This window comes from Carlito syrichta, unplaced genomic scaffold (genome assembly GCF_000164805.1).
Source record: "Carlito syrichta isolate Samal-C Ts95f unplaced genomic scaffold, Tarsius_syrichta-2.0.1 Scaffold261395, whole genome shotgun sequence".
NCBI lineage: Eukaryota > Metazoa > Chordata > Mammalia > Primates > Tarsiidae > Carlito > Carlito syrichta.
In genome coordinates, this window is record NW_007205491.1 from 107539 (window position 1) to 124223 (window position 16685).

The 16685-nt window shown below is 53.3% G+C and overlaps 1 protein-coding gene across 4 annotated transcripts in view; it reads left to right on the forward strand.

The window, feature by feature from the left end:
- The window catches only part of GDPD5 (glycerophosphodiester phosphodiesterase domain containing 5), a 64254-nt gene that overhangs the window by 34569 nt on the left and 13000 nt on the right, over positions 1-16685 (forward strand). For 2 of the 4 annotated variants that reach the window (XM_008052190.2, XM_008052189.1), the window contains exons 4-8: positions 922-1015; positions 2602-2661; positions 9866-9964; positions 10267-10360; positions 10739-10884. In XM_008052190.2, the coding sequence (XP_008050381.1) occupies positions 922-1015; positions 2602-2661; positions 9866-9964; positions 10267-10360; positions 10739-10884 (493 nt within the window). The remainder of the gene's footprint in view (positions 1-921; positions 1016-2601; positions 2662-9865; positions 9965-10266; positions 10361-10738; positions 10885-16685) is intronic. The other 2 variants (XM_008052191.1, XM_021709616.1) reach the window with 2 other exon arrangements.

Sequence of the window (16685 nt, forward strand, 5' to 3'; positions counted from 1 at the left end):
CTCACTTCATCCTCACGTGACCCCCCTGAGGAAAGGCGCTTCCTTCTTTTTTTTTTTTTAAAGTCAGGGTCTCACTCTGTTGCCCAGACTGGAGTGCAGTGGCGCCGTCATGGCTCATTACAGCCTCAGCCTCCCGGAAGTGATCTTTCTGCCTAAGCCTCCCAAGTAGCTGGGACTCCAGGCACGTGCCACCATGCCTAGCTAATTTTTTAATTTTTATTTTGTAGAAGCAAGGTCTCGCTATGTTGCCCAGGCTGGTCTTGAACTCCTGGACTCCAGCTATCCTCTCTCCTCAACCTTCCAAAATGCTGGGAATAGGGGCGTAAGCTACCAGGCCCAGTGGGCACTCTCTTCTTATCCCCACCCTACAGGTGAGGAAACTGAGACTGAGAGAAGTCAGATATTACATTTGATCAAGTCTAATACTCCCAGTGTTCATATTTTCACATTGAAATTGAAATCACATCAATAGCACCTTAGAGTCAGTGAATCCTGTCACCTCCACAGGGCCCTACAAGCTGGTCAGAGGCAGAGTGGGATTTGAACAGCATGTGTTGTGCCTCACCCCACAGCCCATGCTCCTGGCCACCTTGCTGTATGCAGTGGTGTCCTGGCTTTGCTATTTACATGAATGTACACAGGAAGGAAATTCAGTACCATCTAGGTCATAGTTGCTTCTGGGCAGTAGAATTATGGGACATTGCTGTTTTCTTCTTTACACATCTTGGTCCCCAGGCATCTGCTGTGACAGAGCACCGGGCAAATGCTGAGTGTCATTACTAGGTGGACAGGGCCTGGTAGCACAGGCTTGGTAGCCCGGCCTGTGGTCCATGCACTGTGTGAGAGCGGAGACTAATCCTGCTCCTGGGTCAGGGGAGGTGGCCCAGGGAGGTCTGACCCCTGCCCCTCTCCTCCTGGCAGGTACCTCTACAACCGCATGGGCTACTGGAGCGACTGGCCGGTGCCCATCCTGGTGACCACAGCCGCCGCCTTCACGTACATTGCGGGCCTCCTGGTATGTGGGACTGTCTTGGAGGGCAGGTGGCCCTGCTCCCAGGGGAGGGAGTCGTGGCCTGTGCTGGGCTGATCGAGGAAGCCGCCCTGACCTAAATGGGAAGCTGACTTTGCCCATGGCCTCTTGGGCTGCAGTTCCTTGGAGGCCTAGGTCTCCCAAAGTGGGAGGTCACCTTGCTTTTGCCAGTTTCCTTCGGCTGCCCCCTCCCCCTGACCCAGTGGGAGCCATCCCGGCTGTCGGGGCCCACTGTAGACTTCCTCTTCTAGGGACTTCTGCTTCGGGTTCCTGCTCCCAATATTCTACTCACTGAGACGTGGGTTGATCCCCATGCTGGACTGGGGGCTGCTTGGAGACAGGGCTCAAGTCTGTTTCAGAATCTTAGAGCCCTGGCTAGGTTCGGTGGCTCGTAAACCCAGCACTTTGGGAGGCTGAAGCGAGTGGATTGCCTGAGCCCATGAGTTTGAGACCAGCCCCAGCAACTTGGCAAGACCCTGTCTCTACAAGAAATCAAAAAATAGCCGAGCATGGTAGCATGCACCTGTAGTTCCAGCTACTTAGAAGGCTGAGGTGGAAGGATCACCAGCGTTCAGCAGGTCGAGGCTGTGGTGGCCGTGAGTATGCCACTGTACTCCAGCCTGGGTGACAGCGTGAGACTCTGACTCAAAAAAAAAAGAATCCTGGGCCTCACTGAGTGTGGTGGCTCACACCTGTGATCCCAGTACTTTGGGAGGCCGGGGCAGAAGGATTGCTTGAGCCCAGGGATTTGAGACCAGCCTTGGCAACATAGCAAGACTCTGTTGATACAAGAAATAAAAAAATCAGCCAGGTGTGGTGGCTTGTGCCTAATAGTCCCAGCTACTCAGGAGGCTGAGACAGGAGGATTACCAGAGCCCAGGAGTTCAAGGCTGTGCTGAGCTGCGACTGTGTCACTGCAGTCTGGCCTGGATGACAGAGTAAGAGCTCGACTCAAAAACAAAAAACAAAGCAGAATCCTGGGACCCCTAAAATGTTTGATGAATTAAAGTGTACAGTCCAAGTGCAACAGGACCCAATGGCCTCTTTTTTTTTTTTTTTTTTGAGTCAGAGTCTGGAGTGCAGTGGCATGCTCACAGCCACCACAGCCTCAACCTGCTGAATTCAGGCAACCCTTCCACTTTAGCCTTCCAAGTAGCTGAAACTACAGGCGTGCACTACCATGCCCGGCTAATTTTTTTGATTTATTGTAGAGACAAGGTCTTGCCATGTTGCCCAGGCTAGTCTCGAACCCATGGGCTCAGGTAAACCTCTCGCCTCCACCTCCCAAAATGCTGGGATTACAGGCATGAGCCACCACACCCTGCCCAGCGGGGAAATCCCCTGAGGGGAAATCCCAGAGAAGGAGGAGCCTAGGGTCCTGGAATAAACTGCAGGGAGACCAGGATTGCACTGGGCTGGGCAGGACAGAGCAGTTCCAACACCTGGAAAGATGGTTTGCTGACTCTGCTTGGGTCAGGCCCAGTGCAGCAGTGGGAGCAGGGTGTCTGAGTACTGGCAAGGCCTTCTGGTCACACACGGGCCTGACTGTCACCCTGTGGGCCCCTCCCCAGGTCCTGGCACTATGTCACATCGCCGTGGGGCAGCAGATGAACCTGCACTGGCTGCACAAGGTAAGGGCTGTTTCCACCACGGCTGGGAGAGGGGAGGAGAGGCTTGAGGCCGCAGTACCTCACCCCTCCCCTGGATCATGACTATCCTCATTCTATGGCTAATGCTGAGCTCTATTGTCTCAACCTGGCTCATGTTAACTCAGCCTTCACAGCAATCCTGTGATGTAGGTGCTGTTATCATCCCATTTTGCAGTAGGGAAAATGGAGGTGCAAAGAGATGAAGTAACTTGCCTGAGGTCTCCCAGTCTGCAAGTAGAAGACCCAGGGTCCCAGCCCCGCAGCCATGTGATAACCCAGCAGAGCCCCCAGCTCATGTTGTAGCGCCCACCCTCTGGCTGGCCCTGCCTCTGGTCTCCCCTTCCTCTTACCTCTTCAGTGAGCTCTTTTGAAAGCCCTGATCCACGATGGCATTCCCCAGTTCACTGCCTTTCCACCAGTCCCACTGCTTCCAGGATGACCCAAACCCCCCCACCAGGCATGGTCCAGCTCCTGCCAATGTCTCCCAGCCCCTATCACCCTTAGCTTCTGCTTCATGGGGCAGCTCAGGCCCTCCTAACGTGTCTGCCTCTGCTCTCCCTGTAGCCCCTTGCTCTGCCTTCTCTCTCTGCCTACTCTGGATCCCTTCTTTGGTCCCTCCCCTCACAGGCTTCTCTCTCAGGGGTCCCCCCACCCTCTGCAGCCTCCTCTGCTACACATCTGAGCGTCCGTGTTGCCAATTCCCATCTGGCTTCCCGACCCTGACCTGCCCAGTCGAGGTGCTCCTTGCAAGCCCGAGTTAGCCTTCGCCACCCCCCGTCCCCTGTGTCTGCTCGGGGTGCCCAGGCAGGCTTTGCATATTCCAGTGCCTTCACTCTCTCACCGTTCACTGCGTGCATGGTGCCGAATCTGTTTCTGATGCCAGCTCTTTCCCAGTGGGTCAGAGATGGCACAAATCTGGCCAGGGTAGAGCCCCTCCCTCCCAGGAGCCCCTGGGCCACGGAGCGAGGGTTGGGCCATCTCTTTTCTCAGAGTTCAGAGTGGGCCCGCCATTTGGGAAGGGGCAGAAATGTCCAGAAACAGGCCAGGTGCAGTGACCCACACCTGTAATCCCAGCACTTTAGGAGGCTGAGGAAGGAGGATTGCTTGAGCCCAGGAGTTTGACAGGATCAGGCGTGTTCAGAGAGGTTTGGCTGTAGACAAGCCCAGGAGTTTGAGACTAGCCTAGGCAACATAGCAAGATCTCATGTCTACAAAAAAATTTTTTTTAAATCAGCTGTATATGGTGGCACATGCCTTCCTACTTGGGAAGCTGAGCCCAGGTGATTGAGGCTGTGGTGATTGTGCCACTGCACTCTAGGCTAGGTGATAGAGTGAGATCCCATCTCAAAAAAAAAAGAATGTCCAGAAAAAACCATGAGCCTCAAGCCCAGGAGATGGGTCAAGTGACTCAGGGGAGAGGCTCATTTCTCGCTAGAGGGGGGCATGGAACAGGAAGAGTGCCCGGGGTGAGCTCAGGTTGGGTTGTGTGGAGTGGGAGGTGCCTGTGAGCATCCAGGGAATATCCGAGGTCAGTTGATGACAGGGGTCTGGAGCTCAGAGTGAGCCCAGTGACTGAAGTCTTTGAGGGGTAAAGAGCAGTAAACAGCCCTGGTCTCTCCCTCATCTGTCCTGGGATCTGGGCTTCCGCCAGCCCCTCCATGAACTGCTTCCTTCTTCCCACTACAAAGCTGACACTTGAAAGAACTGTACCAGCTGGCACCCCAGGTAGGGCAGGCACACATTGTGGTCCCCTCCTGGGGCCATGCCTGACTCCCAGCAAGTCAGGTCACACCTGCTTGATCCTAGTGGAGAGACCTGTAGGGCCACTGAACCAGCCCTACTAGCTGGGTGGCAGATCAATGCAGGGAGTCAGATCCTGCCATCCATGCTGGTGCTACCCGCCCCCCCACTCCGGAGCACCAGTCCTGCCTTCCTCTCCCCTCCGCCCCCTCCCGTGAGATCTCAGCATGAGCCAGGCCCTTCCAGGCAGAGCTGACCCAGGGCCGGACCCCCACACCAAGAGGGAGGGAGCTCCTTGGATCTCAGAGTATTCGAACATGGGCTGGAAATTCTGTTCTTTCCAAGATTCTGTCTAATTTGACTCCAAGGTTCTAAGTAATTCTTATTCTCATTTTGTTTGTTTTTGCTTTAACTAATTTTTGACCATGTAATACATTATCATCGCTCAAAATTCATAAGGCACAAAAATGTACACAAAGAAAGTCTCCTTACTATCTTTCCGAAGATATTTTAAGCACATACAAATGTACATATGCATTTCTTTTTTTCCTTTTTCTTTAAACACAAACAGTCGCCTACTACACCCTCTGTTCTGCACCTTAACAAGATTCTTCGAGTTCCTTTCCCCTCAGTACATTCAGAGTGTCCCACTTGGCCAGGCGTGGTGGCTCACATTGTAATCCCAGCACTTTAAGAGGCCAAAGTGGGAGAATCTCTTCAGGCCAGGAGTTTGAGACCAGCCTGGCCAACATTAGTGAGACCTTGTCTCTATGGGAAAAAATAAAATAAGAATTAGCTGGATGTAGTTGTGTGTACCTGAAGTCCTAGCTATTTGGAAGGCCAAGGCAGGAGGATCCCTTGAGTCCAGGAGTTTGAGGCTGCAGTAAGCTATGATCACGCCACCGCACTCCAGCCTGGATCACAGCACAAGACTCTGTCTCAAAGGAAAAAAAAAAGCATGTCCCAGTTGGTGTCCATCCCTTACTTCTGATGCCTGAATAGGAAATCTGGATATTCCCTGAGTCCCTAGGTATCTAGCCAGTCGCCTGCTGACAGGCCCATCAACATCCAGTTGCCTTCAGTCTTTTCCAGAACAGTGTGGCAGTGGCCTGGGAGAGGATTTCTATGCAAAGAATGTGTACTTTCATCATGTCGCTCTTGCCAAGTGCCACTGATTCATGCTCTCTGCAGTGGATGCCCTTGCCTATAAAACACCCTTGCCCATAACACATTGGCCGATGTCTTGACTTCTGCCAATTCGATGGGTGAAAAATGGTACCTCGCCGTAATTTCATTTGCATATTTTCCTCATGCTGAGTTAGATTCGACATTTTTCACATGTTTGAGTCACTTGTTATTTTCTTTTCTATAAACCGTCTCTTCACATCTTTTGCCCTTTTTGCTGTGGGATTTGCTTTCTGCTTCTTCATTTGCAGGAACTCTTTATAGATGAAATTAGCCCCTTGACTGATGAACTGCAAATAATTCTTCCTAGTTTGGCATTCGTCTTTTGACTCTGCTCATTGTATTTTTACCATAGAGATTTTTTTAAAATTAAGTATTTGAATCTGTCATCTCTTTTTATGGCTCCTGGGTTTCGTGTCAGACTTAGAAAGATCTTTCCCACTCCAAGATTATAAAAATGTATCTGTGATATCACTTGGTACTTATATATTTCCACTTTTTTAACATTTAATATTTTAAAGAATCTTTTTGGAAGTTATTTTGGGACAGAGTGAGATCTTACTATGTTCTTTTTACATGGCATCCAAGCGTTCTCTACTGAGGAATCCATCCTCTACTCATTTGAGAAGCCACTTTTTTCTTTGAGTCAAGGTCTCTGTCACCCAGGCTGGAGTGCAGTGGCATGATCACAGTTCACCACAACCTTGACCTCCTTGGCTCAAGCAATCCCTAGTAGCTGGGACTACAGGCATGCACTGCCATGTCCAGCTGATTTTTTTAACTAGAAACAAGGCCTTCCTAGATTGCCCAGGCTGGTCTTGAACTCCTGGGCTCAAGCTGTCCTCCTGCCTTGTCCTCTCAAAGTGTTGGAATTACAAGCATGAGCCACTGTGCCTGTTCTATACTTTCTTTATGTGTTTGGATCTATTTCTAAACTTTTAACTTATTTTTATTTACCTCTCTGGTCTTTTATACTAGTACTGTCTTGCTTTAAAGACTGCAGTTTTATAGTATGTCTTCATCGTGAGCTTTATTTTGAGAGTCTCTGACGCCCCTTAATCCTGAGGAGGGGAACATGGAGGTGTTCAGGGCTGGACCAGAGAGAGTCATTTGCAGCAGGCTGGGTGCTATGGGTGGATCTGGGTGCCCACGTGAGGCCTGTCCTCCTCTTCCCTGTCTACCCAAAGCTCCTATTTTCCAGAAATCCCTCCTAGGTGAGCCTTTCAGAGAAATCTGAGTGCCCAGGAGGTGAGGAAGAAGGTTGAAGGGTTCTTGGGGGCTTCCCAGTAAACAGGAGGCCATTTTCTTGAGACGCCCCTTCCTGCCCCCCACACCATCCAGAGTCCACTCAGAGGCTGCCTCTGTAAGGTGCTTTGGTCCTAACTCCCACTTCCCATGGCTATCCTGTCCCCTGAGCACACCACACCACTCCTGAGTCCCTCCTGACTCCTCTCCCATAGCCCCCTGCCCAAGACCTGCACGAGGAAGCATCTGTCAGTGACCTAGCCTAAACCCCAGAGAGGAGCCCTGGGTACCATATGGCCATACAGCAAGTTACGGGCTGAGCTGGGACCTAATGCTTCTGCCTCCAGCCCAGGCTCTGTCAGCATCTGCCTACTGTCTCTTCCTGTCTGTATCATCAGCTCTCCTGGTGAATTTAAGACTTTTCTCCAGACCTGGCCCCACAATTCTTCCTGGTGTCTAGCCTCTATCCCTCCCACTTCAGTGCAAGGAGGGCACATTCACCAAAAGCTTCCTGTGTGCCCGGCTCTGTGTTTACCGCAGCGGCAATGCCTAGCAATTACTGGGTGCTGACTATACGTGTCAGGCACTGCCCACGCAGAATCTCATCTAGTCCCCACAATAATTCTGTTCATTCGGTAGCATGCCCAGCTTTTAAAATGATACCACCGAGATTCAGTAAGCATTTCCTTTTGGTGCCAGCCATTGTCCTGAGTACTTCTCTTGCATTTTCTCATTCGTCCTCCCAAACTACTTCTGTGTGGGCACGCCTCATCCCCACTTCATGGCTCTGGAAAATCTCTGGAGAGGTCAGCCTCTCCATTAGGCAGCAGAGTCACGATTGGACGGAGGAGTGTGACTCAAGTGTGGTCCTTAACCGTGGGTCGACTGTCTGCCATTTGGACCATAGAACCCAGAGGTCAGACACTCCCGAGAGACCAGCTGTTGCAAGGCTGGGTTCCAGCTCCCCTGGGTCCCAACTCTGCTCAGTCCGGCACCCAGGCAAGACGCAGCAAAGGAATGAAAGCCCTGTTGTATCCTCTACTCTCCCATTGTTGTCAAAAGCCTCAGCCCCTCAGGACAGAAAGCTGGGGTCGCTGTCTCAGTGGAAGACAGTGGGCTTCCGGGGTGGGATTTGTCCTTCTCAGTCAGGTTTAAGGGACAGTGGCAATGGTGGTCGCATCGTTGGGCATCTGTGCTCTTGTTGTGGCTTAAGGATGTGGTTGGTGTAGGGGGCATCCCAGACGCTGAACACTCCGTAGTAGCAGAACCTGATGGTTACTGCCATAGCAACTGTAAGGCTACACATAATCACATTTTTAATTGTATTAGGACTGTGGGAACCAGCTTTATTGCAAGTTGTTTCCCTAGCAGTTAGGTATTGTAATAAGCCCCTCAGAAATGACCCTTCAGAGACACTTGCCGTTTCCGGGGCCTCCTCCCACAACCACCACTAGGGGGCAGATGCGTGCCTGGGGCAGCAGGGAAGAGGGGGTATTATAAGGAGCTTGTGAGTCCCCCCCAGAGGCTCCTTGGCCTCCCTGACAGCAGCATGATGTCCTCTTCCCCCGCCCCCGAAAGAGCACAACCTCTGAGACGGGCAGAAGGGGTTGTTTCTGGGTCTGCTCTTTCAAAGCTCTGTGGTCAAGGAAGCCCCTCTGATCCCTGTCTCCCTGTGCCTAAAATGAAGATGATACCTCCGCTGGGATGTGGCAGAATAAACCAGGGATGACATGAAGTGCCTCCCACAGACCCGGGCACGCCAGTGTGTCTGCCCCTTCTCCGTCCCCAGCCGGCATGTCACAGCCTATCAAGGCCCTCCCCTATCTCAGCCTTGTTCCTGCTTCTTGTGGGAACATTTGTTTCCAGGCTGATGGGCTGGAATGACAAGCCTCCAAAGGAAACTTAATCCCAAGCAAGTATTAATCTTCCCTGCCTGGCAGGGAGCAAAGATGGATGGGCTCTGTGGCTGCCCTCGCTGTCCAGAAACTCCGCTCGGTTCTCATTCAACCGTCAGAGGGTTCTCAGGATGCTTCTGCCTCTGGGAAAGACATGGCAGCGGGGGAAAGGGGGTGAGGACCCTGCTGGCAGAGAGACTGGCTGCAGGGAGACGTTGGGGGGGGGAGCGTGGGAGGAGGACGGGCCTCCAGAGAGTGGGTGGGAGATGAGTCCAGAGAAGCCAGAGGGACGGTGTGTGGTGGCCTTGACTGGCCCTTACAGTGAGTGAGGACCTTTGGGGCAGAGGAGTGGCCTGGGATCAGGGAGGCAGGCCTAGGGTATGGGGCGAGCGGGTGGGCAGAACGAGAACTAGGGCTCAAGGTGGGGGCCTGGAGGCTGAGGAGCTGGAAGTCTTCGCTTAGTTTCACTTGGTTTCAGGGTTGCAGAGCTTGTCTGTCCCTAAAGATCTCTGTTCCTTAAAGGTGCCACCCAGTCCTCCATCAGAGCCGTGCTCTTCGATTTCTCTGGGAGGCTGCAGGGAGGTCAGCCTCCCTATCACAATGAAGCCAGAAGCCAGGGCAGAGGGCAGCCTTGGCGAGGGAATGGTGGGCTCAACTTCACCACTTGCTTCCGCCTTAAGTGCCGCTATGAGCCCAGGCCAGAGTGCAAGCCTGAGCTGCAGGGGACCAGCTCCTTAGCCTCCTGCCCCTGCTGCCAGGGCAAGTGGGTCTCATGGTTGGTCATGCCCAAGGTTGTTGGGAGGCTGGGCAGGGAGGGTCTTCCCTCCTCACAGCTCCGCCTCCTCTCGTCTTCTCTCCACCCTCTCTCCTTCTGTTTTTTGCTGTCCTTCCCTAGGTCTGCCCGTCCCCTCCAGCCTCTGCCTCCCATCTCCACCTGCTTCTGACTTCCCCTCAGCCCATGCCTCTCTGTCCTTCCTTCCCTCTCCCTGCTCCGCCTGCCACTTGCTCTCTCCATCTTCCACGTCTGCCTCTCAGTCTCTCCCTCTAGCTTCTTGCTGAGATGCACTGGAGACTCTCACACCTGCTCTGACCCTCTGTCTGGTGACTTTCCCTCCTTCCAGATGGGGCTGGTGGTCATCCTGGCCTCCACAGTGGTGGCCATGTCAGCCGTGGCCCAGCTGTGGGAGGATGAGTGGGAGGTGCTGCTGATCTCCCTGCAGGTGAGTGGGGGGTTAGGGGCTGTGGCTGCTCCCCAGGACCCTCAAAACACAAAAGAGCCTTTTAATCCCTCCCTTCTCCATCCCAGGACCCAGAGAGGGGCAGGGAGGGGTCCAGGGTCACAGTGGGTCAGGGGCAGGGAGGATGCTACAAGCCTGGGTCCTGGGCCCCCCAGTGTCTTCAGCTGGCAGTGGAGACAGGGTTGCCTGCCCCATGATAGAGGTAGGCTGTCAGGACACTGGTGACCAGAGGGCCTGGGCAGGGCTGGAAGTCACCGGTCCCCCTCACCTGTCCACACACACAGGGCACAGCGCCGTTCCTGCATGTGGGGGCCCTGGCTGCAGTCACTGTGCTCTCCTGGATCGTGGCAGGACAGTTTGCCCGCGCAGAGCGGTCCTGTGAGTACGACTGCCCCTCCCAACCCCTGCAGGCACCGGGGCCGGTTTGTGCTGCCCTCACCTGGACTTTACCAGGTGGCCCTCATGCTCAGCATGAGTGACTCTGGCTCAGGGTAACCCACAGACCCCACAGGGGATGGCAGTCTTGGTCGGCCCCGCACTGTGTTCCTCCTCCATGTCTCTGTGTGTGCACATGTGTGTGAGTTAGAGGCGGGTTCACCTCCCCAGCAAGAATGAGGGCTGCCTGCGGTACACCTGGTCGTGAAAGATGGGGGCCGAGGGGCTGGTATCTCACCCACATCCTACCCAAGGCTGTTCACGCTTGGGCCTGGCGGGAGCAGAGCAGCTCGCCAGGCGGCCTCATGCCCACATCTACAGCCTCCCAGGTGACCATTCTCTGCACTTTCTTCGCCGTGGTGTTCGCCCTCTACCTGGTCCCTCTCACCATCTCCTCGCCCTGCATCATGGAGAAAAAGGACCTAGGCCCCAGGCCCGCCCTCATTGGCCACCGCGGGGCCCCCATGGTGAGTGCCACCCGAGAGTCCTAACAGACCATGGGGGGAGTGCAGCTGCCGTGCTAGGGACAGACCTTGCTGCAAGATGGATATGATATATGTAATATAATAGCAGCCATCATTTTTAGCTCTTTTGGGGAAGGTATGTGGGACAGATTGGTGAAAAGGTCTCAATGGAACCAAATCCTGAAGAATCCCGAAGACATCTTGCTAAAAAGAGTTAACCTAGCCGGGCTCAGTGGCTCAGCCTGTAATCCCACACCTTGGGAGGCTGAGGTGGGTGGATTGCCTGAGCCCACGGGTTCGAGACCCGCCAGGGGAACTTGGTGAGACCTCATCTCTACAATGAATCGAAAAAATTAGCCGGGCGTGGTAGCGCGCACCTGTAGTTCTAGCTACTTGGAAGGCTGAGGCAGAAGGATCGCCAGAGTCCAGCTGGTCGAGGCTGTGGTGGCTGGGAGCAGCCACTGCACTCCAGTCTGGGCGACAGAGTGAGACTCCAACTCAAAAAAAAGAGTTAACCTTTGTCCTGAGTGTCCTGCAGAGTTGTGAGAGGGTTTCAGGCCTGGGCTAGAGCCGGTTGCAGGTTCAGAAGGCCCTGGGGAGAGACCTGGCGAGGGACCCAGGGGTGCAACCAGGCCGTATGCAGAAGAACCTGCCAGGCTGTGGAGGGCAGGAGAGCTGGGATACAGCTCAGAACCCACTGTTAAAGTGACTTCAGTTGAGGCCAGGCACGGTGGCTCACACCGGTAATCCCAGCACTTTGGGAAGCCAAGCCTGGGCAACATAGGGAAAACTCATCTCTAAAAAGAATTTTTAAAAATTAGCCGGGCATGGTGGCATGCACCTGTAGTTCCCGCTACTAAGGAGGCTAAGGTAGAAGGATCACCTGAGCCCAGGAGGCTGAGGCTGCCGTGAGCCGTGATCGTGCCACTGCACTCCAGCCTGGGTGGCAGAGTAAGACCCTGACTCAACAAAACCAAACCAAAAAATGACTGCAGTTGAACTGGACTGAGTTGGAGAGGGAGAAAGGAGTGAAAGTCGGCACCTGTTCTGCCACTGAAGCGCCCTGTGGCCCTGCAGAACTGCTTGACTGAGAAGACAGGCAGGCTTCAGAGCCGAGCTGCCTGGGTTGGAGCCCCGGTCCAGCCCCTGGCCAGCTGCAGGGTTCCAGACAGCGTCCATCCCAATACCTGGGCCCTTTTGTCTTGTACCACGGGAACAGGGAGGATGCCCGCCGTAGGGATGTGAGGAGCAGACATTAGCGTGTACAGTGCCCAGATGTGCACCTGGCATGCAGAAAGGAAGCATTAGACTTTCCTGGGCAGGACCCCCTCTCTGGACTGGGGTCTCCTCACCCACAAAAGCCTTGAACCCGCACCTCTCAACAGGCACCGTACCACCTGACATGCTCAGGGAGCGTCTGAGGACCTCCTGAGAGCTTGGTCTCTGGGGAGATCCATGGTGTGACGGGCCCTCAGGATAGTAAAGGGGCCTCAGTCGTCACTGCTTGGAAAGGAGGTGTGGCATCTGCCGGGGCTGCAGATCACCCCGCAAGTCCTGCCCCACTGCCCGTGATGGGTGTTATTTTCTGGATAAGACTCCAGCCCCTGAGCTGGACCCTTGTGCTGTCCCTAGCCCCGCCACCTCCCAGAGGCAGCCAGCTGGGACTTGGGTTTGGGGTCCAGTTTTGCCACGTGCTACCTGTGTCTCTCAGGGGGTCGCTCATCCCCTCTGTGCCTCTGAGTTGGTGATGCCCACGCTGCTGGCTAGTGTGAGAAGTTAGAAGCAGAGCCTTGCCGGCTGGGTGGGCTCTCCTCTCTGGGGCTTGAGATTATGCTCCTCTGTGCTCCCTGACTCAGTTTATCCAACTCTCCTGCCCTAGAGGCTAGGGGACAAAAGCAGGTGCTAAAGCCGGAGCAGGAGGAAGGGGAATGAGTGAGGATGGTTTTCTTTGGCTCAAAAAAAAAAATTGAACATACACAGAAGAGGCAAGAAAAGTCAAATGGCATGCACTGAAGAGCAGGTGGTGATTCCAACCCCGCCTTCCATGTTCACAGTCATTTCGCCCTTCCTGGGTCATCTGTCCCCTACTTTTGTTTTCTGCTGCAGTAAAACAAACCCCAGACATCAGATCCTTTTACCCATACAGGGTGTATCTGTAACGCACAGGGCTTTTTAAAATGTAACCACAGGCCAGGCTCAGTGGCTTAGTCTGTAATCCCAGCACTTTGGGAGGCCGAGGTAAATGGATTGCCTGAGCCCGGGGGTTCAAGACCAGCCAGGGCAACTTGGTGAGACATCATTTCTACAATAAATCGATAATTAGTCGGGCGTGGTAGCACGCACCTGTAGTTCCGGCTACTTGGAAGTCTGAGGTGGAAGGATCGCCGGAGCCCAGCAGGTCGAAGCTGGGGTAACAGTGAGTGTACCACTGCACTCCACCTGGGTGACCGAGTGAGACTCCAACTCAGAAAAAGTAAATAAATAAAATGTAACCACAGGGCAATCCCCTCAAGGCCCCCTACCACTCTGGGAGCTTTTCTGTCCTCTCAATAAATCCTGCTTTCTCGAATTGAAAAAAAAAAATGTAACCACAGTCATTACACTCAGCCACGTTAACGATTCCTTAATGTTACCGCATGTCAAATTCATGTTCAGTTTTCCTCTGTTATCTCAAAATTACCTTTTTATAACTCAGTTGTTACAAATCAGAATCCATCTGGGGTCCACAGAGTGCGTCTGGCCGCCATGTCTCCCAACTAGATTTTAGTCCAGGGCAATCCTCCTCCCTTCTATTTATTGTTATTTTTGTGCTATTTATTGGTAAAGAAATGGAGTAGTTTATCCTACAGAGGTTTTCAAATCATGCCTCTGGCTGACCAAGTCCTCGTGGTGGTTTTGAGGGGCTGGCCAGGGTCTCTCCCCTGTGTGTCCCACGGGTGAGCGTGTATCAGGGTCTACACCTGTGTGTACTGCATGTGGTCCTCAGATGATGGCCTGGGAATGGGGAGTTCTGACTCTGGATCCACACATTCTGTGTGTGGTGAGCCCAAGTACACATCTCTGTCCCGAAGACTGTCTGTGTGCCCCTGGGTGTGTTGTTCCATGTGGGTTTGCTGTGTACATGTGTGTGTGTGTGTGAACCTTTATATTTGGTTGGCCTAACTCCAAAACTGGGCTTTTTTTTTTTTTTTTTTTTTTTTAGTCAAAGTCTTAGTCTGTTGTCCAGGCTAGAGTACAGTGGCATCATCACGGTCCACCACAGCCTTGGCCTCCTGGGCTCAGGTGATCCTTCCGCCTCAGCCTCCCAAGTAGATGGGACTATAGGTATGCACCATCATGCCCAACTATTTTTTCTTTTTTGTGTGGAGACGAGGTCTTGCAATGTTACCCAGGCTGGTCTTGAACTCCTGGGCTCAGGCAATCTTCCCACCTTGGTCTCCCAAAGTGCTAGGATTACAGGTTGTGAGCCGCCACACCAGACTTTCTCTTCTTTTTTAAGAGTTACTGTATTGCTAGGCACAGTGGCTCGCACCTGTAATCCCAGTACTTCAGAAAGTGGAGGCAAGAGGATTGCCTGAGCCCCATATTCGAGACCAACGTGGGCAACTTGACGAGACCTTGCCTCTACAATAAATCGAAAAGTTAGCTGGGCGTGGTGGCACACGGCTATAGTTCCAGCTACTTGGAAGGCTGAGGCGGGAGGATCACCTGAGCCCAGCAGGTCGAGGCTGCGGTGGCTGTGAGCGTGCCACTGCACTCCAGCCCGGGCGATAGAGTGAGACTCCAATTCAAAATAAAATAAAATAAAACAATAGAGTTACTGTTTTGTAAATCTGGGACTCTTAACCACAGTGTTCCTACCCATCTGAGTAACAGCCACCTCCATGCACACAATCCTGACAACAGAACCCCACTTGGACTTACTGAGAGAAGGGGAGCTCTGAGATGGGGGTTAAGAATTGGCACTGGAATCCCACATACTTCCCGGTGGCTTCCCGGACCCCTGAGGCTGGCTAGGGCAGACCAGGTTTCCACACCTCTTTCTCCAGGAGGCCAGCACCTAACCCAGGGAGAACTTAACTGTGTGTTAGAGCATCCAGAAAAGACTTGCCCCCCTCCCAAACACTCCCTCTGAGGGTCTTCACAGCCCCTCCTAAGCATCGCAGCCCAGGCCACACAGGAAGGCACATGGGTACCTCTTGAGTGGTCACTGGTGGGAGGCCTGCCTGCAGGAAGAAAAGATGGGTGGGAATTCCACTGAGTCCACTCGCTTCTCTTGCTGCCTCAGGGGTCCCACTTCTCCGCTGAGGGGCTCACACAGCCCACTGGTCTGGGAGATAGCCCGTCCCCCAAGGGTGTTCTGCACCAAGGGGAAGAAAGAAACTCCTTATAGAGCCAGGCTCTGGGGTCGGTTCTCAGACTCCTGTTATCTCCCCTGTGAGGTTGGGAACATTTGCCCATTTTATAGCTAAAGAAACTCTGGGGACCGGGAAGTGGAATTGCTCCTTCTCAGTCAGCTCCAAAACTCTTGCCTTTCCTAATCCCCCACCCCCACCCCACCTCACAGAGGAGTGTTAAAGCTGAAGGACAGACATCATGGCTGGAGGGAGAGGAGGTGAAGAGGAGATCCGTCCGGGAATCCTTCCCACCCCATCTCCACTCAACCGGGGTCCTCCCTCCCTCCCTGTCCTCCATCCTGCATGTGCCTGGTCTTTCAGCCCAATCTTTGGGTTAGTGCTGACCCCCAGTGGCAGAAGCGGGTATGACAGGGTCCTCAGACCAGATGGAACTAGGGAGCCTTAGAGACTCCCAACGCTCCCAACTGTAAGACAGACCTCAGAACAGTGAGTACACATCCCCAAGGGGCACATGAGGAAACTGAGGCCCACGGGAGGAAGAAATATACCCAGAGTCCCAACACTAGTTAATAATGGCAGAGTCAAGGCTAGCACCAGAGCCAGGCACTGTGGAGTGTGCCTGTAGTCCCAGACCCTCAGGAGGCTGAGAGGGAAGGATTGCTTGAGCCTAGGGGTTTGAGGCTGCAACTTTGATGGTGCCACTGCACTCCAGCCTGGGTGACAGAGTGAGACCTCATCTCTAAAAATAATAATAATAATAACAAAAGGGCTAGAACCAAGAGTATCTGATGTATGTGCTATAGGGTTAACACTTGCTATTTATTGAGCACTTGCTGTATAGACCAGACAGTGTGCAGGGGATTTTAATCCATGCAGCAGTCCATGGAGGAGGGAGGTGGTATTGTCATGTGTGTATAGACGAGGGAACTGGTCACCCTCCTGAAACTACCGTCCATCTACCCTCTCCCCTCCCTCCAAAATGTTTGGCTGGCATTGGTCAGAGCATAATCACATTCAGCCCCAAGATTACCACAGAGGCACAGAGGACTGCAGAAAAGCCCTCCCACTGAGTGTCTAGCTCAGTGCCTGGAATATGGCACTGATAACATATACCAATCACAGCTGCTGTGTTTTTTGGTTTTGGTTTTGAGTTGGAGTCTTACTCCATCACCCAGGCTGGAGTGCAGTGGCATGCTCATGGACACTGCAGCCTCAACCTGCTGGGCTCAGGTGATCCTTCCGCCTCAGCTCTCCCAAATAGCTGGAACTACAGGTGTGCGCTTATTTTATTGGCTTATTTTTTTATTTATTGTAGAGACGAGGTCTCACCAAGTCACCCAGGCAGGTCTTGAACCTATGGGCTCAGGCAGTTCTCTCGCCTCCACCTCCCAAAGTACTGGAACTACAGGCACACACCACCACCATACACCTGGTTAATTTCTTTTC